The sequence below is a fragment of the Mus caroli genome, chromosome 19, assembly GCF_900094665.2.
Source record: "Mus caroli chromosome 19, CAROLI_EIJ_v1.1, whole genome shotgun sequence".
Classification (NCBI taxonomy): domain Eukaryota; kingdom Metazoa; phylum Chordata; class Mammalia; order Rodentia; family Muridae; genus Mus; species Mus caroli.
The window spans coordinates 21,163,944-21,190,416 of NC_034588.1; the positions used below are offsets into that span (position 1 = coordinate 21,163,944).

General features: G+C 45.0%; 1 protein-coding gene across 1 annotated transcript in view; it reads right to left on the reverse strand.

Annotated features, from left to right (window-relative positions):
* Positions 1-19,749, reverse strand: part of Fam189a2 (family with sequence similarity 189 member A2) — a 57,511-nt gene extending 37,762 nt beyond the window's left edge. Inside the window, exons 1-2 of the mRNA XM_021152171.1 lie at positions 19,284-19,749; positions 10,864-10,920 (exon numbers count right to left, since the gene is read on the reverse strand). Coding sequence (XP_021007830.1) covers positions 10,864-10,920; positions 19,284-19,673 — 447 coding nt within the window. The 5' untranslated portion in view covers positions 19,674-19,749. The remainder of the gene's footprint in view (positions 1-10,863; positions 10,921-19,283) is intronic.
* Between the last annotated feature and the right edge of the window lie 6,724 nt (positions 19,750-26,473).

Genomic DNA, 26,473 nt, shown 5'->3' on the forward strand with positions numbered 1-26,473 from the left:
GGTCTTGCAAACTTTATATGCCCCAGTACAGGGGAATGCCAGGGCCAAGAAGTGGGAGTGGGTGGGTAGGGGAGCAGGGTAGGGGGGGAGGGTATAGGGGACTTTTGGGATAGCATTTGAAATGTAAATGAAGAAAATAGCTAATAAAAAATTGGAAAAAAAAAGAAAAGCAAAAAATAAATAAATCAGTAGCCCTCCTATAGACAAATGAAAAATGGACTGAGAAAAAAATCAGGGAAACAACAGCTTTCTATTATGAATAGAATAAACAATAAAAGATTTTGGGGTAACTCTAACGAAGCCATTGAAAGACCTGTTTGATAAAAACTTTAAGAAACTGAAGATGCCAGAAGATAGAATGATCTCCCATGCTTATGGATCAGTAGAATTAATGTAGTAAAACTGGACATCCTGCCAAAAGCAATCTACAGTGTCAGTGCAATCCCCATCAAAAGTCCAGCACAATTCTTCACAGATCTTGAAAGAACAATCTTCAGATTCCTATGGAAAAACAAACAACTCAGGATAGATAATCCTGAAGAACAAAAAAAAAAAAAAAACTGTTGAAAATATCACCATCATGATTTCAGGTACTGCTGAGCTATCAGAATAAAAACAGTATGGTACTGGCATAAAACAGGCATATTGATCAATGGAATCAAATTGAACACCTAGACATAAATCTACACACATATGGGCACCTGATTTTTTTTTTTATAAATAAGCCAGAAATACACAAAGAGTAAAGTGTCTTCAACAAATGGCGCTAGTCAAACTGGATATCTGCATGTAGAAGAATCCACAAAGATCCATACTTATCACCCTACACAAAACTCAACTTCAAGTGGACCAAAGACCTCAATATCAACCAGATACACTGAACCTGATAGAAGAGAAAGTGAAGAACAGCCTTGAACTGATTGGTACAGGAAAACGTCCTGAACAGAGCATCGTTAGCGTGGGCACTAAAATCAACAATTAATAAATAGAATCAAGTAAAACCGAACCTCATGGCAAAGGGCACATCATTCAGACAATGTGGCAGCCTTCAGAGTGGGGAAAGAATTTCTACCATCTACTCATTCAATTAGAAGGCTAATATCCAAAATACATAAAGAACACACACAAACCTAGATATCAAAAAAATAAGTAAACCCAATTTTAAAATAGGGTAGATATCCATACAGAACTTTCAAAAGAGGAAAGTCAAATGGCTAAGAAATACTTAAGGAAATGTTCAAAATCCTTAGCCATTTCATCTTACACCTGTCAGAATAGCTAAGATCAGTTTCAAAAAGAGACAGCTCATGCTGGTGAGGATGTGGAGGAAGGAGAAAACCCATCCATTGCTGGTAGATCACCTCAAAGTCTATTTGGTTTCTTTTTTCATTTTTTATTAGATATTTTCTTTATTTACATTTCAATGTTATCCCCTTTCCTCGTTTCCCCTCTGAAAACCCCCTATCCCCTCCCCCCTCCCCCCTGCTCACCAGCCCATTGACTCCTGCTTCCTGGAGTGCAAACTTGCCCAGCCACCATGGAAACCAGTGTAGCAGTTCCTCAGGAAGATGGGAATCCGTCTACCTTGAGCAAGTACATGATCCAAGCTTATATGAACTCACAGCTGCACAGTAAACATAGGGCTACTCCGGTCTGCACCCGGTTCTCGGAGGCTTTCTAGTTTAGTGTTTTATGGGATCCCTGAGTGTGTGGATGGGTGGCCCTCTGACTCTTGTGCCTTCTCTTGGGTCCTTTTCCTTATGTTCGTTTTGTCCAATTTTGATGTGTTCATTTTTGTTTTATTCTATTAATATCACCTCAAAGTCTATTTGGTTTCTTTTTTCATTTTTTATTAGATATTTTCTTTATTTACATTTCAAATGTTATCCCCTTTCCTCGTTTCCCCTCTGAAAACCCCCTATCCCCTCCCCCCTCCCCCCTGCTCACCAGCCCATTGACTCCTGCTTCCTGGCCCTGGCATTCCCCTAGCCTATGTGTTTTCTAATAAGAGATGGAAAAGGAGAGGGAGGAGAGGTGGGGAAGAGCTGGGAGGAGTAGAAAAAGGGGAAACCATAATTAGGATTATATGAAAAAAATCTATTTTCAATGAGAGGAAAAATGAATTAAAAAGAAGAAGAACAACAGCAGCAGCAGCAACAACAACAACAACAACTCAAAGCAGGAGCTGAAACAGAGACCATGAGGAACGTTCTCTCTGGCTGGCTCCCCAGCTCACTTTCAGCCACCTTTCTCACAGCATGCAGGAATACCTGCCCAGGGGTGTCATTGCCCATGGTTGGCTGGACCCTCCTATATCAATCATTAATCAAGACAATGCCTGCCCTGGCCTGTCTACAGACCAATTTGAGGCAACTTTCACAGTTGAGATTCCCTCTTCCCAGATGACTCTAGCTCGAGTTGCTGCTACCCACATTTAGGCTGTGTCCTCCCTGCATAGTCAGTCCTCTGGAAACACCCTCACAGGCATCGAAAGCTGTACCTCAGAATCTTCTAGGAGATTCTGAGCCCAGAAAGTTGACAGTGAAGATTAAATATTGCAATCCCCTCTTTAAAAGTCATTTTGTAAATTATACCATGCCACAGGAGTGTATTTGAGATACAGACAGATAAAATATTTATAGACAGAGATAGATGCCAAATATATGGGACTTAGTCTCATAGAGGTGATCAACCATGCCCAGACTTTCACAACAAATTAGGGGACCCAGTACAGACCTGGATCCTCCAATAGTGTGCAGAATACCTAGCAATCCATTCTCATTACTAAAGGGTTCCAACAGGCACCCTAGGGCACCTTTATGGTACAACTTCTTGCTATGACCATCCAAGCCTTTAACCCCCTTATCCAGCTTACCCCATCTAAGCCAGGCACCTACAATGATACTGTCCAGTGTCAGCACCCCTGGACCTCCTGCTCATCACTGAATTACCATAAATGTCTAGTGCTTTAAAACAGATCTACATATTTATGTGTACATATATGTTGTGTGTGTATATGTTAAATTGGATTCATGAGGAGAAAATCACTGCCATGTTATGCTGGAGTTCTTAATTATGTTGCTAACAAGAGAAGCTAATTCAGCGTCTTAGGTAGAGAAGGCATTTCTTGCAAGGCTATCAGGTGGCTCACAATCCACGGGAACCTGAGAGGGAGCCAAGGGTACTTAGTGCTGGGACCTCTATGAAGGTCACGCAGGAAAATCAGCCTTAGCTTTGCTGTCTCCGTCACCTCACAGATTATAAGGCACTCTGGCTGTTCTATGTGGACACCCCAGCCGACATTCCAGTTGGTGACTGGGACACAGCCTTCCTCCTCCATGACTGCTGACGCTCAGAAGTAAAAGAGTGTGTCCCTAGAGCCTCCATTGCTGGAGCTGGCCCTGCTTCTCACGGGACTCACAAATGTAGAGACCCCCAACTCCAGAGTGCTGAATGGAATACATGGGGGGGGGGGTATGTGTGTCTGTCTGTCTGTCTGTCTGTTTGCCTGCTTGTCTGTATGCCTGTCTGTCTGTCTGCCTGCCTGCCTGCCTGTCTGTCAGACAAGCACTCTACCATTCAGCTACATATCTAGCTTTTTTTCCTTTTGAGACGGAACCTAAGTTAACCCAGATCTGCCTCAAACTTGTGATCTTTTGCCTCAGCCTACCAAGTAGCTGAGATTATAGTTGAGCACCACCATACACAGCTATCCAGACATTTTTATGCCTTAAAAAAACAGAGGGAGGCATTAGGACTGCAACTCACTTGGTAGAATGCTTCCCTAGTACGCAAGGGACCTACTAGATTCAATGTCCAGCATCAAAGAAAACCATGCATGGAATCACATGCCTATAGTCCTAGGATCCAGAAAGTGGGGGCAGAAGGATGAGAAGTTTAAAGCCATCTTTGGTTACATAGCTACTTCAAGGCCAGCTTGGGATACATGATGCTCTATCTCAAAACAACAAGAAAGAAGGAAGGAAGAAAGGAAGGAAGGAAGGAAGGAAGGGAGGGAGGGAGGGAGGGAGGGAGAAAGGGTAAGCAAATGATAGAAGAGTGTATGGTCACTGAATTACAACTTATACAAAAGGAGCTTACAGTGCCCATCTGAAATTAAAATATCGTCAAAATAACTAGGGAGGGTTCTGGAAATCTCTAATGGCACAGTAAGAAGGATGCAAAATATTGTTCTAAATTAAGGCACTTATGTCACAGACACATAAATTAAAAGATTGCCTCACGGGTACCTAATAATTAGTGGTAATGTGTCAGCATTAAATCTAGGTCTCATACACTGTGAAATAATAAGGGCTCATTCCAAATTATGGTTAGCCACAAAATGTCTTTGAATGCAGCAGCCTACACGGGGCCAAAGAGCCCCACGGCCCATCTCATTTGCATGCAGAGAATCCTCAATTGCATGTGATGGTTTAGACTCCAGTTCTTCAGGTCCTCAGGAAGCGTGACTCTCTAGTCGTGAATCCATCCTGAAGGTTAGTCCTCAAACAAAGCATGTAAGTCTCCCATGATTCTCACAACAGATGAAGGGCCCCAGGTCTCTAAGGGCTGGGGAACAGAGCCCGATCCCTGGCCTACCTTATTTAGAGTCAATGAAGGGAGGAATGTAGACTTAAGCCATTTTGTTCTAATCATTCTAATGAAGCTGGCACAATCAAAGAATCGTTTTTAAGTAGCCACTGTAGTTACCATTTCTTGTCCTCGCTGTGAGGTATAATTTAGGACACCTACAAGTAAGAATGAACAAATGGAACCAGCTGTTCATAGTGGCACAGGCCTTTAATCCCGGCACACAGAAGGCAGAAGCAGGCAGATCTCTGTGAGTTCAAGGCCACCCAGTTTACATGGTGAGTTCCAAGGCCACCAGGGTTATATAATGAGACCTGTTCAAATAAAATAAAATAACTACATGGAACCCGAGATATACGTTTGTTTGTTTGTTTGTTTGTTTGTTTGTTTGTTTGGGGCATGCCACAGCATGCATCTGGAGGTCAGAGTGCGACTTGTAAGAGTCTATTCTCTCCTTCTGCCATGAGTCCTGGGGATCGAGTCAGGCCATCAGGCTAGAACCATCACCCTGGCCCTGAGCCTTCGTTTGTTACATTGATGACAGAGCTTCACTTACTCCAGTATGCGGGTCAGATGCACCCCACCTACTCCACACTGACAGTTCCAATTACCACTTCATGAGCAACCAAAACTCTACCGGGCAGCTGGATGTTCATGGCAGTGATTCTTACTAACACACTACCAAAGAAAAACATGTAATTAAGACAATTCTATTTACTAACGGAGGTACCTGTGCATGACAATTTTCGAGGCCATTTCTAGAACAGAGTCTGATTTTTTTTTAAACAATTTCAAAACATTTTGTTAAAATCCAAAAGGAATAAGCAACAGAAAAATAAGACTATACTTTAAACATGGAGAATGTTAGCCTTTTGTGCAAAATACTTACTCTAGACTACTACATACAGGCATATGCTTTACCCTAAGGACAACCACAAGTATTTAAAACCTATTCTCCAGCACTATCATTGTCCTGGGCATGGGAGTGCTCTGCTGATATAAGAAGAGTAGCCAATGAACGAAGGTCTGGGTTTCCATGGAAACCGGAGTTTGAAGGAACTGGGGCAAACTGACCCTCTTTTGTTCAAGCTGATCAACAACCTGAAGTAATCGCAGTCACAATCAGAAGAGGGTGCACAAAAGGACTGCTCCTTACAAAGGAACGCTCACATGTCCCAGGCTGGTGTGGACATAACTGGAAACGAGGACAGCCCAAGGGGCTGGATGGGGGCCAATCGCCAGTCTTGCCCCAGCCTCCTCCACACAACCACAGAAGCATAAGAGTGAACCGGCCCTAGAGCTGGAAGGGGAAGTGAAGAGCCTCCTGGGGAGACACACAGAACCCTAAGCAGCCAGTCCACAGGCTAAGCAGGCTGCCTCAATGCTCTTGGCTAGGTCACTACACTTGGTTCTGGAGAGCAGGAAGCAGTCATTGGGGTAGCCAGGGAAAGTGCCTCCTCAGGGTGTGGCTGTGGCTGCTGAACTGAGAGCCAAAGAAAGCCTCAGCCAAGCACTGGGCTAGGGGAAGAAAGACCTAGGCAAGCAATGCCCAGTATGTGAAGGGGAGGTGAAGCCAGGAGGTGCCAAAGCTGGGCAGCTAAACTCAGATCTGCAAAACAATGTCCCAGGTGCACTGAAGCATCCCTAAAATCCCAGTTCTGGGGCTCAGAGACAGGAGGGTGCAGAGAACAAGGCCAGCCTCAGTTATATATGAAGTTCAAAGCGCATGAGACCGTCTTGAAAAAAAAAAAAAAAACCTACAATAAAAGGCCCCACTGGTTTCTCTAATGCAACAAGGCCTCTTCCCTACATTGACCTCTGGCACATTCCAACACTCAGGAAGCAGGGGAGGGGAACCTGGGCAACACAGAAAGGAAGGAAAGGAGGGAGGGAGGGGTGCAATACACACCCAAGGGGGGAGGGGAGAGTTGAGCCCGTATCATGAAGTTATCTTCTCAAGGCAGGAAAACTAAACTCCAAAAGGCAGAGTTGTGTGATTCAGAGGAAGAGCCAGGCACAGCTGAAAGGCACTGCCAGTTTCTTTCTACACACATTGTGTTCAGTTCTTAAACTAATGTATTTGGTGCAGGGGGTGTGTGTGTGTGTGTGTGTGTGTGNGAGAGAGAGAGAGAGAGAGAGAGAGACAGAGAGAGACAGAGACAGAGACATAGACAGAGAGACAGAGACAGAGACAGAGACAGAGACAGAGACAGAGACAGAGACAGAGACAGAGAGAGGTGTGTATGTGTGTGCACATGTGTGCCTCCAGAGGACAAAGAGGACATCAGATCCTCTGAAGCTGGTTTCCTGGCAGCTGTGAGCCACCTGGGAATTGAATCCTCTGCAAGAAACACTAAGCCATCTCTCATCTCTCAGTCGCTGCTTCGTTTGTTTGTGTTGGTTTTGTTGCATAAGAAGAGGTCTTCTAAAGCCAGGCGTGGTGGCGCACGCCTTTAATCCCAGCACTCTGGAGGCAGAGGCAGGTGGATTTCTGAGTTCGAGGCCAGCCTGGTCTACAAAGTGAGTTCCAGGACAGCCAGGGCTATACAGAGAAACCCTGTCTCAAAAAAACAAACAAACAAACAAAAAAAAAAAACAAAAAAAAAAAAGAGGTCTTCTAAGTAGTACAGACCGGCCTTGAACTCTCCATGGTCAGCCTCAGCCTCCTAAATGCTGGTTTTTCAGGCATGCATCACTACACCTGGCTATAACGCTGTCTTACTAAGATGTATATAAATCCATGTAGCATAGTGACTGAGACTTAACTTATGAGCTGACAGTCTCAGCCTTACCCAGTGCCAGCCCTTATTTTAAGTTATAAAATCATATCACTTATTTTAAGTTAGATTAATATTTTACAACTAGTCTAGTTCGCTTGTTTCTCGGACAAAACGCTGACTGAAAACAACGAGAGGAAGAAAGCATTTATCTCAGCTGACAACTCTCAGGTGACACCCTAGCACTGAGGGAAGTCAGGGCAGGAACCTGGAAGCAGGATTAGAGCAAAGCCCAGGAGGGAGTATTGCTTACTGGTTTGGTCTTCATGTCTTAACTAAGCCTGCTTTCTATAGCACTCAGAACCACCTGCCCCCAGGGGTGGCACCGCCCACAGTGAGCTAACCCTCCCTCACCAGTCATCAATCAAGAAAATACCCCACAGACCATCTGAAGGACACATCTTCTCAATTCAATTTCCCTCTTTCCAAGCACCACTTGCTTATATCACATTGACAAAAACTAGCTGCCACAATGACACTCTCCATCCAATATTCTGCCACTACAAGGTAACAGTTCAAACTCCCGGCCTTATGACAAAAGTTAATGATAGAAATACAGTAGCAGACTGCTCGGCAACAATGAGTGGCACATGCAGAAACAGTGTTACCTAATACTAATTTACAGTGAGCTGAAAAGGCGGGACATGAGACAGTATATACACGCTGGTTACAACTTTCCTGGGTGTTATGCATGCTGCATGTTCTTCGTATGGCACATATGTGGGGCACGTGTGTGGATGTCAGTGCATGTGTCCATGTATGTGCATATGGAAGCCACAGCAGGACAGTGGGGACTTCCTCTGTTACTCTCTGAGTTCAAAGCGCATGAGACCGTCTTGAAAAAAAAAAAAAAAAAAAAAAAAACCTACAATAAAAGGCCCCACTGGTTTCTCTAATGCAACAAGGCCTCTTCCCTACATTGACCTCTGGCACATTCCAACACTCAGGAAGCAAGGGAGGGGAACCTGGGCAACACAGAAAGGAAGGAAAGGAGGGAGGGAGGGGTGCAATACACTTGACCAGGGACTCTCAGTGAACAAGAAGCTCATCATGTTAGTGAGGCTGTATTGGCCAATGGATTCACAGAATCTGCCTATATCTGGCCCTCAATGTTGGATTATAGGCAGGCACAGGCAGGCACAGCCATGCACGGCTTTTGTATGTGGTTACTAGATATTCAAAGGCAGGTCTTCATGACCATACCAAGGCCCCTAAAATGAGTACAACTTTACAACAAACTATGTAAGTTACTTTTATTAATGTAATTTTCACCTACACTTGTTTAATGCTCAAATATGTGTGTGTGTGTGTGTGTGTGTGTGTGTGTGTGTGTGTGTGTGTATCACAAGTGCCCCAGAAGTGGGCTTTCCTGAACTCCATCCAGGATGCATACTCATGTGCTTTTTGTCACTTGGAAATCTTAGAATACAAACAGGAGATTTTCTTATCTTTATTCACTTTAATACCTTAATAAAGTATTAATAAAGTACTGACCAAATAGCCAACAATATCGCAAAGCCAAATACAAACACAGAACGCCGTCCATCCACCCTCTTCCTGCAGAGACTAATCCCAAACAGCTGCAGCAAAACTAGCCTCAGCTATGAGCCATGGGTTCACCCAACACCTCCTTCACTCCTGTCCTGCTTTCCAACCTATTAAATGCTACACCCACGATTTACCCTTTCCAATATGTTAAAGGCATTCCAGCAAACGCAATAAATGATGGCGTAACAAAACGTTGCCTATGTTACTTGAGGAGTTGAAAGCATGTTGGAGCTCAAGATTCTCAAAGCAGTGTGGGGTAACGCGACTCTGACCCCTCTGTTCTGCATCATGTTGTCTCACCATGGGGTGGAACTGGAAGTGGCTTGCCACCTCCTACCCTGTATGTCTGAAATGACTCTTGGGGTTGGAGAGATGGCTCAGCCAGTAAAATGTTCGTTATGCAAACATGAGGATCTGAATTTGGTCCCCAGAACCCAAGTAAAGATGCTGAGCATGGTGGCACGTGCTGGGACAGGGAGGCAGGAGGATGCCTGGCTCCCACTGGCCAGCCACTGTAGCCTAAGTCATCAGCTCCAGGTTCAGTGACAGACACAGTCTCAAAGGAGACAGAGTTCTCAAGGATGACACCAAGGTTGTCTTCTAGCCTCCACCCATAAAACAAAACCAATTTTGAAAATGAGTTCTGGGAATAATTAAATCCTATATCAAGAGATATGAAAGAAATATAAGAAGAAAAGCTACCATGTGTAAGATGTTACATACTCTTCAATGCAAAACAAATTTCCTAAACTCTATTTTAAACTTGGCGGTTACATAGACTCCACTTCCATGTGTCTGTCTATTGTCATCTCTTAAACTCCCATAACAGGGAAAGGAAAAGGACAAAGGCTCTGGTCATTTGCACTGCCACTGGACACGGGAAAATGGTTCATGTTGGAACATTTATTTCTGCTCTGCCACAGAAAACTGATAACGTCTACATTATTAAGAAAATTAACATTTGCAGGCTAAGAAGACAATGTAGCAAATCTCAGAAACAAAAAGTAATATGTTTGTGGTTAATAAATGTGCTTTGCTTGCGACAAGGAAGAAAAAGGATGCAGAGTGTGTAGCGGTTAGGTTAAGAGCTGGGGAATTGGTACCGTGAATTGGTTATACTGTTCCCTCTACTTTTGTACCCACAGTGACAAGACATTGTATGTGGGGGGAGGGGGGATCATGTGTGTGCGCACATATCTGTGCACACTCATGTGGAGACCAGAGGAGAATGGCAGGTGTCTTCTTCCACCATTCTCCACCTTATACCTAAAACAGGACCTCTTACTGAGTATGATCCAGTGACTATCTAAGTTCCAGGACCCACCTATCTCACCCCTCAGTGATGGGGCTGTAGGTACACATTGCCATGGCCAGCTTTTATTGTGTGCTGGAAATCGGGTGTTGTTGCTTGCCCAGCAAGCACTCTTAACCCCTGAGCTGTCTGCTTAGCCCTAAACAAATGTTTTTTCCTATTATATTCTGAAAATAGAAACACACACACATACACACATATACATACATATGTATGTACATATGTAATATGTATAGAGCTTAAAGCAAATCATAAACTATCAAGATTATCATCTATTATTATTGCTATTTATTATTATTCTTATTATTATTATAGGGACATCTGCTGCTTATTTATTTATGGGTTTTGTTTTTGTTTTTTGTTTTTTGAGACAGGGTTTCTCTGTGTTGCCCTCTCTGACTCTCCTGGTAAGTTTCTCTGTAGATCATGCTGTCCTCAAACTCAAGAGATTCACCTGCCTCTGCCTCCTGAGTGCTGAGATTAAAGGCCTGTTCTACCACCACCCGCCTAGGAACATTTACTTCTGAAGTATCTACGGGCAACTTATTTTCTAATGGACAAGAATGCTTAAACATGGCAACTGTTGACTTAAATGGGCTTCAGAGTATAAAGAAGTGTCACGTGGTCTGTACATACCAGCAGTATCATGGGCCTTTTCCAAGTCGTCAATCCAATGATTCCCGAGAGTATCACCTGTGAGGAAAAGTGTATCATCAGCCCAGAACGTGCTAGTGAAGCAGCTCCCGTTCTTGCAGATCCTATAAGCCATGGCAAACCATCTTACAGAACTACAAAGCACATTTACCAGCTGTGTATGTTTTCATTTGTGGCGGTAAAAAACATCAGTATCTCTGGCCAAGTTCCATATACCCAGTCTGGAGTCGCATTCAATCTGTGATTCACACAGTACCTTCGTGGGACAGGTATACTCCAAAGTGGTAGACAAAACCCATGAGGGATGTATCTCCTAGGCAAAGCTTGCAGCCTGGGTTCCAGATTCCTGTGACCACACACACACACACACACACACTCCTCACTTCCAAGCACCTTGTCCTGTCTCTCCTCAGCCATCCAGGCTACACATTCCAGGACTTTGTGCCATGCCCTCTTTATTCCCATACCCATTCCTCTCGATGGCCCTCCCAGCTGCTCAAGAACTCCTACCCACCTACAAGCCCCTACCTGTCACCTCCTCTGAGAAGCCTTCCATAATCTCTTCACGCCACATGTCTGCCTTGTATATACTAACTTCTTTTTTCCTCTTAAAAACTCCATATTTGGGGGTCGGAGATATATCTCAGCAATTAAGAGTACTTGCTGCTCTTACAAAAGACTGGAGTTCAGTTTCCTGCACCCAAGTCAGGCAAGGTGGCACCCATATGCATATACATGGACACACACACACACACACACACACAAACTCAATGGTCATCCTTTAAGAGGTGCATGTCCACACCTCTGCCATGTGCTCCTGTCCTGTCTGAATCCATGGCACCTAGCATAGTGCCTGTCACGTGACTATCAACAAACGACAGTCACCTATCATTCACTCCACAAAGAGGAAGTCCAGAGAGAAAGCTCTTGAATTGCACAACAATGCTTCAATAAAAAAACACACTAAAATTCTTGCTAAAGAAGAACCAGAATGTTGCCAAAATACAGCCTGGAAACCACCACAGCCTTTTGGATGGCACAGTTCACTAAGCCACCAGAAAGAAGAATTAAAGTAATAATCACTCACTCAAGACACCCTGCGGCCTCTTGAGCACACTTCCCCTGTACAGCAGGGTGTGTCCACCAAGCACAGAGAGGGGGAGTGCCCTTCACAGAGCATCTCCCTTGCCCAAATCCCTCCCACGCACACATCCACAATTACTGTTTACTAACTACACACCAGGTGAGGGTTTTCAGATTAACACACAGGCTCACCTGCAATGACCCATCTCACCAACGGAGTTAGAATCAGCCCATATCACCATGCTATCAGAGGACAAAATACACTCGGATAACCTTGACCCAGAACCCCGTATACACAGACACATGTCGGTTTCCTTCTATTTCACTCTATCTGTGCAGTTCCATTAACTCTGAAAGGATTCTGCTTGCCTTCATCCCTAGAATGTGGGCTGCGCTGACTCTCTACTTTGGAACTGGAGGTCAGGAGACCCAGGGTTCAGGTCTCCTGCTCAGCTTTGAAAAAGTCAGTCATGTGACCTTAGCTACGTCTCTTCATTCTTGGCCTCACTCTGGCCTCCTGTGAGATGTTAAGTGAAAGAAATAACTCCTGGGTCTCATCAGAGAAAAACACTGAGCTGGGTCAGGATGCTGAGGCAGGAGGCTCACAAAGTCAGCCTGTTCTCAAACAAAACAAAAGTCCACAAAAGACTGATGCCACCATGATGACAGATCCTTCAGAAAGCCCTGATATCCAGTGAGTATATGAGCACACCCACACGTGCCCATGTTTGCAAGAGAACATGCATTGTATGTACATGTGCATGCATTTTCTGTGTGGGTACACATGCTCGTGCATGTATGCGTACAAACATCTGCTTGTGTGTCCTCATTGTGTGTCTCTGCCTCCTCCTCACCATGCTGGGACTGGACTTCGCTGAGGAAATGCAAACGGTTTTTGTGTGAAAACAAGACTGAAATTGTCCCTGGTCTTGAGGAAAACACAGACTGCCCACTTGGGTAGAAAATAACGATGATTTGAATTATTCATTGATGTTTGTTATTTGTGTCACTGTCTCAGAATACCCTGTGGTTCAGCTCTCAGGGACATTCTCTTTCTTCCATTAAAACAGTATTATTAAGATGAAGTGTCCAGCTCGGGACACAAAAGCCATAAAACAAAGATGATTCTAAGCTACACTTTCTATTTCTGTATCAGCCTCAGCCTCCCTCCTCCTCCACACTCACAAGTTAGTGCATTCAATGTATTTTATGTAAGTACAAATTTCTCCCTAAAATGTTATTGTATATGTAAATGGTGTGTGTGTGCGTGTGCACATATGCACAAGGATGTTGTTTCCACAATGTCATCGTAACAGATCCTCTTTTTTTCTGATCTGAGTAAGTACTTCATTGGAATCTTGTCAACTCCACGGAACTAGCTGGAATTCATTTCAGAGTGACAGCCATGTAACCTTCCATTGTGTGGCCGCGCCTAATGCATTCAGTCATTTCCATATTCGTGGGCGTTCACTCCCAGCTTTCTACTCTTGCAAACAATACAACCATAAACACTCATGGTTTTATGAATGTATCTTTAAAGACGTGTGCCTTTATTCCGGTTGGACAAAGTCTTGGAAAGGAGTGGCTAAATAGAATGTGATTTACATTTCTAATTTTAATAGATCCTCACTGATAGATGTCTTTTCCAATGAAGCCTTCTGAGATAAAAGGACCAGCCACGCTCCCTTTCCTCCTTTGGAGGTGGTGTTTTGTTTACATAGTAGCAACTTCAGAAAATGTAATTGAAAACAAGAATAAATATGTAGTATGTAAGAAATATCAATAACCTCACAATATATTTGGCAAAAAAAAAAAAAACATTTAAGATTTGTTGGAGAGAAAAAACAAAGCTTATAGAGCAATATTGAATAAAGACCCAAATAAACCAGGACGTACCAAGGTCATGGGTTAGAAGAGACTCTGTGCCACTTGAATTCTGAAATAGATTCAGAGCACAGCCAGCAAGCTTGGGTGAACCAAATTCTTTAGCAGGCACCGGAAAGTAAGTTCAGTCAGGCCTAGCAGAGCTGGTACAATCCCAATACTTTCAGAGACTGAGGCTAGAGGACCACAAGTTCAAAGCCTACCTGGAGCTTCAAGGCCAAGGGAGCAAGGCAGTGAAATTCTATTTCAAAATAAATGGTAAAAAGGAGGCTGGGGATAGGCTGAGGGGCTCAATCCCCAAGACTAAGAGGGGAAATAAAACTGCATCCTAGTTCTGGGTGCCCCTCAGTCCTGAACATGCAAACCCACACATGCCCAGTAACCCTGTTCTTTTCAAACCCAGTGAATCCCAAGGCATTATAGCAATGCTTCGAGTGTGGAGGGGAGGAGGGCAAACAGAGAAAGGAGAAGCAGAGGGTCAGAAGCATCTGGAACGGGGGCAGGAAATGAGACTCTGCCTTGAAAGTGAACCCTTTAAAAGTTCAAAACTCAAGGCATGGCAAGGAGCGTCTGTTCCTGTTGTCGAAGCATAGTGGGGCGGCAAGGAGTGAGACAAGGTGAGCACTCTGGGTTTTACCTCCCTCTGTGCAGCAGAGGATGGGCTCTGCCAGGAGGAAGTCCAGGAAGTCCCCCAGCAACAGCCTTTCCTGGCTTCTACTAGTCCACCGTGCTACTACTGACCAGTTGCCTATGCCATGAGGGCCTGTACCCGAGAAAGCACTCAGGTACCATGAGCAGCTTCCAGAAGGCACTTGGTAATAGCAAGAGTCAGTGAATGAATGAATGAATGAATGAATGAATACCAGAAACAGAAGATGTGCTTGCTTAAGGATGACTGCATAACCCTGAACACATTTCCACCCCCTGTGCTTCCTGAAAGAACAGCCGCGGAGAAGGTGATCACGCCATGATCAGCCTTCCAACCAGCACAAGATGCGGCGTGCCCCGAATGTGCAGGCAAGCACCTATTGCCAGTGCAAGCCATCTCCAGATTATTCCAGTCGGAGTCATCATCATGTTTGTTTCACTCTTTACAGATCATCCCTGTAGCTCATAGGAACAAAACAGAGCTCTCCTCCTCCTGATGATGTCAAGGGACGACAGGTCAGAGTCAGCGTGACCCACCACGTGCGGCTAATGCCCTTAATTTTCCAGCTTAGAAACCAACCATTAAAATCAAAAGCTTAGACTCCTACTGCCCTACTTTCCCTGGCTAATCCACAAACATGCCTTCAGGCAAAAATGTTCTGGCTCGTTTGTCAAAAACTGCTGTATTTAGACACAGATGTCTGAGAGCCCTGTTGCAAATGCCCTGTTTATCTTGTGAATAGGAAGAAAATAATTTATCAAACTTCTCAACAACCTATCTTTCTCTATAAGTGAAAAAGTGTATGAGAGGAAGAGAGAGAGGGAGAGAGAGAGAGAGAGAGAGATTGATTCTTCCCTCTCTATAGCATAACTCATTTGAAAAGTTGAATAAGTAGCAACAAAGAAAGCTGGCAATTTCAATGTTCAAAAACCAGATGGTCAACCCAACGGGACTCTACTCTTTTATTAAATGCAGCTCTGTTCAGTAGGTGCCATCTCCCACAGTCCCAATGGGATTGAAATATTAACTAAAGCACATGCCTAAACCGAGAACCAGGACGACACAATCTGAACACAGACATCAAGACACTCTCAGCCACTTACCAACCATGGGCTGTGTTTAAAGACAGCTGGCTATTCTCTTAGCACTACAAATGTGGGGCATAATGGTCATTAACCAAGGTTGGCAAGGGGAAAAAACAATCACAGCATGCACAAGTAAAAAAGATCTAAATGCATTTTCTTTTTTCTGAGACAGCACAGGTGAGCCTCGAGCACCTCACAATGATCAGGAACAAGGTGTTGCTAAACTGGACGAACCTTGTAAATATCTTAATCAAAAGAAGTCATTCAGTCCTGAAAGACCTTACATTGTTATAATGACCCCGTGTGTGTGTGTGTGTGTGTGTGTGTGTGTATGGACATATATATGAATATATATGTATGTATATAAACTGTCCAGGGTAGAAGTAATCTACAGGGCCAGAAAGTAGGGAAGTCAGTGGTATCTGGACAGAGGGGTGAGGATGGGGAGAGAAAGGAGATCTGGGGGTGATGAGAAAGAATTTCCTAAAACCCATTTTGGTGGTGGCTGTGCCCCAGTGAACTCACTGGAAACTCCCAGACAATTCTGGTGTCATGGTAACCTGTCAGGCAGGCAGGCTACAGCTCAATAAAGTTGGGTTATTGAGTTGTTTCCATTTCTCCAGTCCTCAAGTCAAAATTTTTCATCATTTTTCATAAAAACCTTCCTTCAGCCATCTGAGTTGGTTGTAATGTGCCATTAGGCCGCTTCTTTGAAATGTACACACAAGTGTGAAATGCTGAAGTTGCACATTTGTAATTTCTCTTAGAATGACTCAGTGTGTCGAGGCGGGGAGTGGTGTCAGATATTCAGATGTTCTAGCTCCCGAGGCTGACGATGGGTCAACACACAGGGTCATTACATTCTCCCTTCTACATTCATTAAAACTTCAATTTTTTTTTTCATAATGAAATGTTAAAAGTGGAAGGATCACTTTTATGAAATCTCTTAATCTCTGTTTCTCTGTCTCTGTCTGTCTGTCTCTCTCTCTCCCTCTCTTAATACACAGACTGAAATTTTTATACATGAAAGTACAATGATGTAATACTGAGATTTTCAAAATAGCATGGCTATTTTAATCTGCCAAATGGACCAGGAGCACAAAGGACTTAATTCCTGCATGATTCTCCTTGCTCTGGTGTCTATCAGGACACACAGGACCAGTGGCTGAGCCTAGGAGGGGTGCAGATGAGACCACCATTCCAGAGGCTGGGGAGGGAGGCTGTGGTTGTGTTATACACTGTCTGTATAAGTCTACTGCTTCTCCTAATACAGGATTGCTTTTAAATAGAGCTCTCTCACCTACATGAGTTTAAAACACAGTACAAGTGTGGTATTTTTCTTCCTAAAACACCAAGAGAATGGATGCTATCTACCGACAGCTGCTTAAACCCTTCAACCCTGCTGTTCTGAAGATGCAGTTAATATTCACTGGTCCTGTTGACGACCTGCAAGTTCTGAAGTCGACCTTAGGAACAGGTCACACATACACAAAGAATGAACGGCAGTTCCAGGTCTGAATACTGACCCGGGGACATAAGCATAGGATAGACTATGGCTTACAGAAGTGACCCGTTCAAGTCCAAATCCTAGATTCCTTCTTGGGTCTTTGTGCCTGAGGACAAGGCCAGCCAGTGGCAAGCCCAGGTACCATCCTGCGCATTCCAGTTTCTGCCTGCGTATTCTGGTTCGTGAGTTTTGTTTTCCTTCTCATCAAATCCCACTGTGGCTTCATGGACATCTAAGTGTATTTACTTACCTTGGAAAGAATCCACAATTGCAAGCCAATTTCAGATTTTAATTTTAGAGAAAAGCAAATACAGTGTGTGTGTGTGTGTGTGTGTGTGTGTTGTGAATAGTTGTTAGTATGGTCTGTATGTATGTGGTGGCAGAGAACGACACTGGATACGCTCTCCACCTTATCTTATTTTTAGAGACTGGGTGTCTTATCCGTTTGGCTACCCTGACTAGCCAATGAACCTCAAAGATCCACTGCATCCATCTTCTTCTGACCCCACCCCAGGCACTGGGGTCCAGGCCCCCCTCTTCCCAAACCCAGCTTTTTGGGTGGGTTCCAGCGATCCACACCTAGGTCCCCACATTTACACAGCACAAATTTTACTGAGTGGGTCATCTCCCTAGCACCTCCCACAAATATTTTTTTTAATAAACTAGCTATCTTGAGAGAACATGGATTATGATTTTACAAAAAAAGTAAATCCATAAAATACAAACAAGATTCTAACCCGGGGTACTTAAGAAATGCAGCAGCCATTTGAATGACAAGCCTGGCAGGAGGCAGGGGAGGCATTATTCTCAATAGACACCCTACACTTCAAAGTATTCCAGAATGCTCACAAAGATAGCAGCAGAGTTCAGGGGCAGAAAATAGAGTGGAACTTTCTTTACCTAATACTTAAGTTCTGGACTTCACTTTCTATAGCACAAAAGGATTGGGGTCCCAACAGAACCATTTAGCAAAGGTCTTTAGAGGAAGTATAGATTGATACCAGGTACTACAAAATTCTGGATTAGGCCAGAAAAACGTCATGTTCTTAATGTTCCCATTTGAACAATTACACTAGGTTCAATATGTTCTCGTACTTTAATAAAAAAAAAAAATTGGTCTTGACTCTGGATATGTTTTAACCAGTAGAGCACAAACTGTGGGCTCACTGACGATCATAGAAAAATCTATAGACACTGTAGGGCTTTTATAGAAAGGTCATTTGCCGTTCTCATCCTCCACAGTCCTTGCACAAGGACCTGCTTCCAAGTCTCCAGGCCCCTGGCAAACCTCAAGGGGTTATGGATGCCTTAAAAGTTGTGACACCGTTTGGAGGCAGGGATGAGTAGCCATCCGTCCAGTCTACAAATGCTTGCTCACTGGCAACCACTTTTCTCAGAGGCCGGGCTTCCCTATGCCCCATTGGCCAAGGAGGCGGGACCAGGCGCCAGGGTAGGGCAGTCATCCCCAGCTAGCTGTGCCAACTTCTGGAGTTCTGGGGTGTGCATCCGTAATGACAGGTTCTGTTTCTTGAGCATCCACTTCTGCAGAGCAGCTTTGATGACTCCAGGAACCCACCCAGGGTCTGAGCCCTTCTTTAATGACCAGGTAGAAGTCGTCAGTCACAGACAACCTCCTATTACCTCGGAGCTCCTCAGGGTTCAGTCATCCAACTCCAGATAATCTTTCATTTATCCTTGTCTTAATGAAGAATAAAAACAAGTCAACCAACCCTCCCCCCTTTACTCTGTCACTCTGTCCATTCCAGAAGTGCTCCACCCTGTACGGGTACTATTGGTGTGTCAGTGAGGAAAACCTATCAAAACCCCTGTCCTCCTGGAGTTTACTTTGCCAATGCAGTATTCAGTGGCCAAAAAAAGTTTCAAATTCTTTTTCGCCCATCCTCATGTGAGTCTCTCAAGAGCTTGATACCGTGCTTAATGTTAACTTGACGGAAACAAAATCCTTAACGTGTTAGGGACAGGCACTGGCTAGGTGCAATCCAATTCTCCCTTCAACTTGACTGTCTCCCGACACTAACCTCCCACACCCCACCCCCACTTATTGTCGCCTACACTTCAGGTGGCTTTAGGGTCCGCGCTCCCCAATAGAGGTCAAACAAAAACAATAGAAGGGACCCTCCACAACATACTGCCGCGAGGGTGGGCCCCGCAGAGAGGTACTCTCGGTACTCACCGAGGAGCCGGCCCAGAATGGGCACGAGTTCTTCACCTGCGGCGAGCTGCTCAGCGACAGCGCCCCGAAGCTGAGCGCCACCATGCAGCAGCCCAGGATCAGCTGCAGGAGCCCGAGCGACAGCAGCGGGCGCGCGGGTAGCAGCGCGGAGCCCGGCGCGGCGGGGCGGCGGGACGCGAGCGCGGGCGGCGGGGCCAGCACGGCGGCGGGGGCGCAGCGGGGCCGGGCTGGAGGCTGCAGAGCACCCCGGGGCCAGCGCGGCCGCAGCGGGGGCAGCGGCGGCTCCTGAGCGGCGGCGGCGGTGGCGGCGCCAGGACCCCCGGCCTGAGGTCCGCCCGACAGCCCCGCCACCGGGCAGCAGGAGCCCGGGAGCACCACCGGCAGAGACATGGGCGCGCGGCGGGCGGGCGGCGCAGCCGAGCGGAGGGCGCCGCGCACCGGGCACCCGCGCCGGCGCCGCGCAGGACGGACTGCGCACGGCCCAACCACTTGCTGCGGCGGCCAGCGCCGGCCGCGCCCACCTGCCCCGCGGGGCCCGCCCCCCGCCGTCCCCTCTCGGTCACCCACGGTGACAAGTGCGCCGTCGCCTTGGGGTCACCGGGAAAAGTGTCCAGGGACGGCGGGAACCATGCAGCTAGCGGCTCAACCGTTGTCAGAGTTTGTCTGCAACCGCGGCGCCAAGAGACCCGTGGTGGACCCAGGTCCCTCCGTGGACCCAGGTCCCAGGAGCTGGCAACCTTTAAATAGGAAAGGAGTCCCTTGTGGTTCTCCTCCTCCACCACGCCCGGAGGAGGGGCTGTGGGCGACCCGACGGGAAAAGGTCCTAGCCCGGAAAGAAGACACTCGCTGGACGTTACCGCCCGGGAATGCAATCTGCATCTATGGCTTCTATGGAGAATTCCCGGCTCTGTCGCGGGAGGGAACAGCGTGCTTTCCCAGCACCAGAGTGGGAACAATAATGGCCAGGCCAGGTTACCTTGGGAGACACTAGTCAGCATTCACAATGGAAGAGCCCAGGACGGCCCTGTGCAGTTGGCAGGGGTCACAAGCTCCATCCTTTTAGCTTTGACCGGGAGCTAATTGGCATCACATGATAGAACACAGGCTCCCAAACTTCGCAGGAAATGGTCTAATGAAATCTTAATCTGCCTTGGTAATTTATAATATATTTATCGAACTTTGAGGAAAAAAAGCAATTATTCACCTTTGCACAAAAGTTTCCCCTAATAGAATGTCTAGACGGCTCATGTATCATAGGTAAGATGGTGATCATGAACTTCTTTTCCAGGTAAGGACAAGAGCAGTGTCGGTTTGCAGCCAGTTGTAGCCCTTGAAAGCTTGGCTTATTGGAAAGGTGAGGGAATCGAATGCCCTCCTGTTGAGTAAAAAGAGAAAAGCAGGTTTGGCTGTGTGTTCTACTTGTGAAGGCTGTATTGATGCTGAACATTATGTCACACAATGTGATGTATTATACATGTGCGGGTGTTTACATACACACTTTTTAGATCATTAAGCCACCGTGTTTAGTAGTAACCTATGACTTCCTTTCTGACTGCTCCCAGGAATAAATGTCAAGGTTGGGGGCGGGGTGTAGTTTGGCTTTTGTTTTGTTTTTAAATGAACACTGAAAATCTGATGTCTCGTGTTCTTAAGAACAAAACCCGCAATAGATGCTCTTAAGTTGCAGGTGAAGACGCATTAACGTCCCTTCCGTGCCGTGATTATAACTTTTATTTTAAACCCAAGCTTAAAAGTATTTAATTCTTAAGGCTGGATGACACCCTGCAATACAGTGTGTCTACTTGAGTGTTCAGACATTCTCTCAGCTAAATAAATCTATTCTATTGGCCAGAGCCTGACACCTGAACCATGCCATTAAAAATGTATTCCTTGTGTCTAAGAATGTTTGCATTAGAAGTCAGGATACCCGCATTCCCTTGGGGACATTTATGAGTAGGGTGAGGTTCGGGGAGGTGGCAATCCACTTTTCAATGCCAGTGCTAATTACACAGCAAGGGTTACTATCATAATCCATTTGGTTACACTTTAGGGTCTTTCTGCTTCTCCGTATTTGTATACTTAAGGATCTGCCTAAATGCCTAACGTTTTTAGGTGTTCTATGTAGAAACACACAGTAGCAAAGACAAGCAAAAATCCATAGGGGGTCTTTATCTACCAGATCTACACATTAGAAGGTCACAGGACCTCCCTGGAAACTCCTACGTAAGGGAACTTATTGTTCTGTTTTTCTCCCACACCCCAACTCTTTTGTTGTTATCAACGTGCATACGGCTGTGAATGTCTTGTTCCTGTTTTCAGAAGCACAGGTCTAGATAAATTGCCCCACCCTTTAAAGTTGCAGCAATTATTGTCCTCTGGCATTTGTGCTTAAGATTCTTGTAACCAGAGCTTGACTGTTCAGACTTCACACCACCACGTGCTTAAGTATTCGGTCATACTTCACTGAGCTGTAGGAAACAGATCTCTTACACCATCAATTCAGAGCCACTGAGTCCAGCTTGGTATAGAATATAATAGTCAAACAGGCAGGGAATGGAACTGGAGAGGTGGGCAGGGGGAAAGCAGGGGAGGAAACTGAACCTTCCTTATAGGGTAGGGAGTTCCTCCAAAAGTGACAATTGGCATTAACACAATCTACGTCAGATGTGCACACAAATCGTCCCATAATCTTCCATAGTAGAAAGATGGTTGGGAGCGACCCATCAGTAAGTCAACGAGATGAACATACAGCTAAAACACAGGGTACCCACCCAGAGGAATGAAGTACTTATGCATGCTACAATGTGGATGGATCCTGGAAACAGGCTAAGTTAAAGGCCAGTCACAGAATGCACACACTATACAATTCTATTTTGATGGAATATCTACAGCAAACAAAGCCATAGAGATTTGCTTTGTGCTTTGTGGTTGCTGAGTGCTTGGGAAATGGAGAGATTGGGTGTGGGGGGGATAGCTAATGAGTATGGTGGGTTTTTTGTTTTGTTGTTGTCCTTGTTGTTTTTAAGGTGATAAAAGTATTCTACAATTGACTGTGGTGATGATTGCACAAGTCTCTGAATAAGTGAAAAACATGAATTAAATTCTTTGTTTAGATAGACACCTTGTATGCATGATATGTGGATTATGTCTCGGTAAAGTTATTACAAAAAAAAAAAAAAGAATAAACAACATGAAGCAGCAGCTCTAGAAAAATTGACCCAGATGCCTGCTTTATGTAGGCAAAAGTTCAAGCTAACAATAGCTACACTGTATTGTTTCATGGAATCCAGCAGCCAATTGTCCTCGAGATCAAAGTTGATTCCAAGAAGTTTTGGCTAACTCTCACCTACTTTCCCCCTGCCAATCACTCAAATTCCCCTCCTTTTCCTAAAGCCTTCTTTCGAGGAGACCCACTCTCTGCACACTGTTCATCTCACACTCTGGGCTCTTCCAAACCCCTCAACAGACTCCCCCACCCCCACCCCCAAAGCCAATTAAAGGACTTTGTTCCTGTCACAGTGGGAACTGCTAAAGAAACTTCTCAAAGTCTTCCCTGGCAACCTGCCTCCAGCTGTTGTGTTTTACAAAAAGACAAGAGCTTTTCTGAGAGACACCACCCCCACCCCCACCCCACCCCCACCGCCGTAACCTCTCAGAACTACTGGAGCAGCGGCTTCAAAGTAAGTTCCACGGACTCCAGAACCACCATGATGGGGTGTGGTGTGTTGAAATGCAGAGTCACAGGCTTTCCCCAGCCCTATGGATCCAGCATCTCTACTGGGAGGTTAGGGTCTTGTATTTTAAATTGAAATATTGGTTTCTGAAAGTATTCAGATGCCAGGATTTTTATGTGCAAATTATCATGTAGTAGAGGTCTAGGGATAGCCATTTTGTTAGAAGTCAAAACAAACAAACAAAAAAAGATATTGAGTTTAAAAGCAAGCTTATGTGTACATGTTTTGAGGTTTACTGGTTCCCGGCCGAGTCCTGCTACACAGGTGACTGTTTGCACATGGTGAAACGGTACCTGACACCCCTCAGCGATCTCACAAGTTTCTCTGGCCTTAGTTACTGGACAGCAAATCACTCCAATGTGCTTAAGCCTGGGATTCAGCCATTTTCCCACCACTGTTCGTTAGACTGCCAGCAAAAGAAGGGCTAAGCAAGGCAGGCACACTGAGATGTGGGAGAGTTAAGCCTGTTATAGATCCAAAACACCCAGCACATAGCCTCAATGCCCCCTCTAAACTCTGAGTCTTTGACCCCTATGGTTGTAGGTTTTCTAAAGGGTATTATGGGGAGATGAATTAGTGGAGAGTCCCAGGGACCTTTACACAACACAAAAGACTGTGTCCATATCCTTATTAGTAATAAGAGAATGGAAAAGATATGGATTAATGAATGAACCAAGCCCTGAGATAGACAAATTAGACACTGTGTCGTTATGAAATAATGGTAGAAAGTGATTGTGAGTAATTGCTTATACCTTGGCTCTAATACAGACCGATATGGTAACCAGGGAGGTATCAGCCATATTTTTCTCATTGTTGAAGTTAAATACTTCTAACAGTGAAAACTCCCACAGAAGACAATGAAGTCAACTGCCTTTAAAATTGTGCTTCACAAGTTTCTATGATAAATGAGCTTGTGTGTGTGTGTGTGTGTGTGTGTGTGTGTGTGTGTGAAACTTTATGGTATCAGAGGTTCCTGAAGTTTTAAGTTTCTGTAGTCAAAGCTGCAATTCACTTTTGTCTGAGGGGCTGGTCAGATTTAGCAGGGAAACTTTGAAAAGTGCATACACTTTCTCAGGCCACATCCACAGAGATGCTAGTGCAGGACATCTGTGATGGAGTAAGGATATACAAATGTCTTTAGCAGAAGCTCCTTTGAAGATCTTGGTGTTGATCTATCAAGAATGCCTTGGGGGGCTGGTGAGATGGCTCAGTGGGTAAGATCACCCTACTGCTCTTCCGAAGGTCCAGAGTTCAAATCCCAGCAACCACATGGTGGCTCACAACCATCCGTAACGAAATCTGACTCTCTCTTCTGGAGTGTCTGAAGACAGCAACAGTGTACTTACATATAATAAATAAATAAATAAATAAATAAATAAATAAATAAATAAATAAATAAATAAAATGCCTTGGGAACCAAGACATCATTCCAGGTAAGTATTTAGAGTGGGGTGTGTGTGTGTGTGTGTGTGTGTGTGTGTGTGTGTGTAAGAGAACCCTGGTATCACCTGGTAGAGTGAGACCCTGGTATCAAGCTACCTGTGGCTGGAATATCCAGTGTCCCACTCACAGCAATGTGTGATCTGTCAGGTTCAGGCTCTAGTCTTGAAGGACAGGAGCTATGTCCCCTCCCTCCTGAGAGGCTTTGCAGCTTAGGAGGTAACTAAGATGAGCCTGACTGTGTTTTTAACAACACGGACAGAGCTATAGCCACCCTGTCCTGGCTCCGTTTGGGTAGTGAGAGAAGACCTCAACTGGAAACAGTGATGTGAGCTCCTAGCGTTTGGGGAAGAGGCAGAGGGGTACAGCCCTGGCCAATCCACCAAAGCCCCTTAAGGCTGGGATTTAAAAACGAAAGCCACTAACATTGGACTTTGTCAGCACAGACCTTAATGGGAGCACAGAACTGAAGGTTTGGCACTCCAAGTGCACCCAAAAGCAGCTTCTAAAAGCATTCCAGGAAACAGGAGTCTACGCAGCAGCTGTGTAGTACATGGAAATCAGCGAAGATAAGGAAGCAGCCACTAGAGAGCTTCTAAGGTGTGTAGGAGGTCGCAGGAATATTTTTTGTAAAGATGCATTTATTTTTACTTTATGAATATGGTTGTTCTGCCTGCACAGATGTCTGAGCTTAGTGTGTAGTGCCAGCAGAGACCAGAAGAGGGTTTCAGTTCTCTGGAACTGGAAATACCACTGTTACCTACCTTATGGATGCTGAGAACTGAACCCAGGTCCTCTGCAAGAATAACCAATGCTCTTAACTACAAAGCCATCTATCTCCCAGTTATGATCTCAGGTATATTGTCTCATTAAGACCAGCAGCAGCCACATCCAGCGGCTGATTTTTTTAAATTTAAATTTATTTTATTTTATTTTATTTTATTTTATTTACCCATATACAAATGAAAAACTCCAGCAGTAAGGAGGATGGGGCCCATGGATCGTGAGTTTGAGACTTGACTGGGTCACACAGTAAGACTCTGTCAAAAGCAAGAAAAAAGCCGGGCATGGTGGCGCACGCTTTTAATCCCAGCACTCGGGAGGCAGAGGCAGCCTTTCTGAGTTCGAGGCCAGCCTGGTCTACAAAGTGAGTGCCAGGACAGCAGGGTTACACAGAGAAACCCTGTCTCGAAAAACCAAAAAAAAAAAAAAAAAGCAAGAAAAAAAGTGGTGGAGAGGAAAGGAGGGAGGGAGGATGGATGGAACTTGAGGTTCAAGGGTGACTAAGTGTGGTGGTATCTTCTTGTTCCAGCTGAGTGGGAAGGCTGAGGCAGGAGGACTGTTCCGGCACAGGAGTTCACATCAAATAAATAAATAAATAGATAAATAAATAAATTAAGTAAGTAAGTAAGTTCAGAGATTTAGGAAAAAATTTCCTTAGATTCAAACTATAAGTACATTAAAAATAAAAATAAAATAAACTTATGCCTCCTAATTCTATTTCAGTTTCCCAATAAACACAGAGATACTTTGTGTCCAGCTTCGCTGAGGATTCAGGAACTCGTAGGTTGGGGGCAGGGCGGTAAAGGAAGACTTCTAATTCTTTACTTAAGGAAGACATTTTTAATTATGTCTGTCCGGTTTTCAGTGACTGTTTTGCTCTGCCCTGGATAAGTAATGATCACTGTCAGTGTGACTGAATTAGAGTCCCCTGGGAGACGTGCCTCTGGGCATGTCTCTGAGGGTGGTTTTAGAAAGGACGACTCACTCCGAATGGCTTTGGGGTCCCATGGTTTGGGGACCTGGATTGAATAAAAAGGAGAAATTGAGCAGAGCCGCAGCGTTCATCGCTCTCTGTCCCGCCCCCGCCCCTCCGCCCAGGGTGCATGTCATGTGACCAGCTGCCTCCCCCCCACTCCTGCATCCAAGCATCCAAGCCTTCTCACCACCGTGGAGTACACCCTCACACAGTGAGCCAAAATATAGACCTTGGTTACATTACTTTTGAAGGGCATT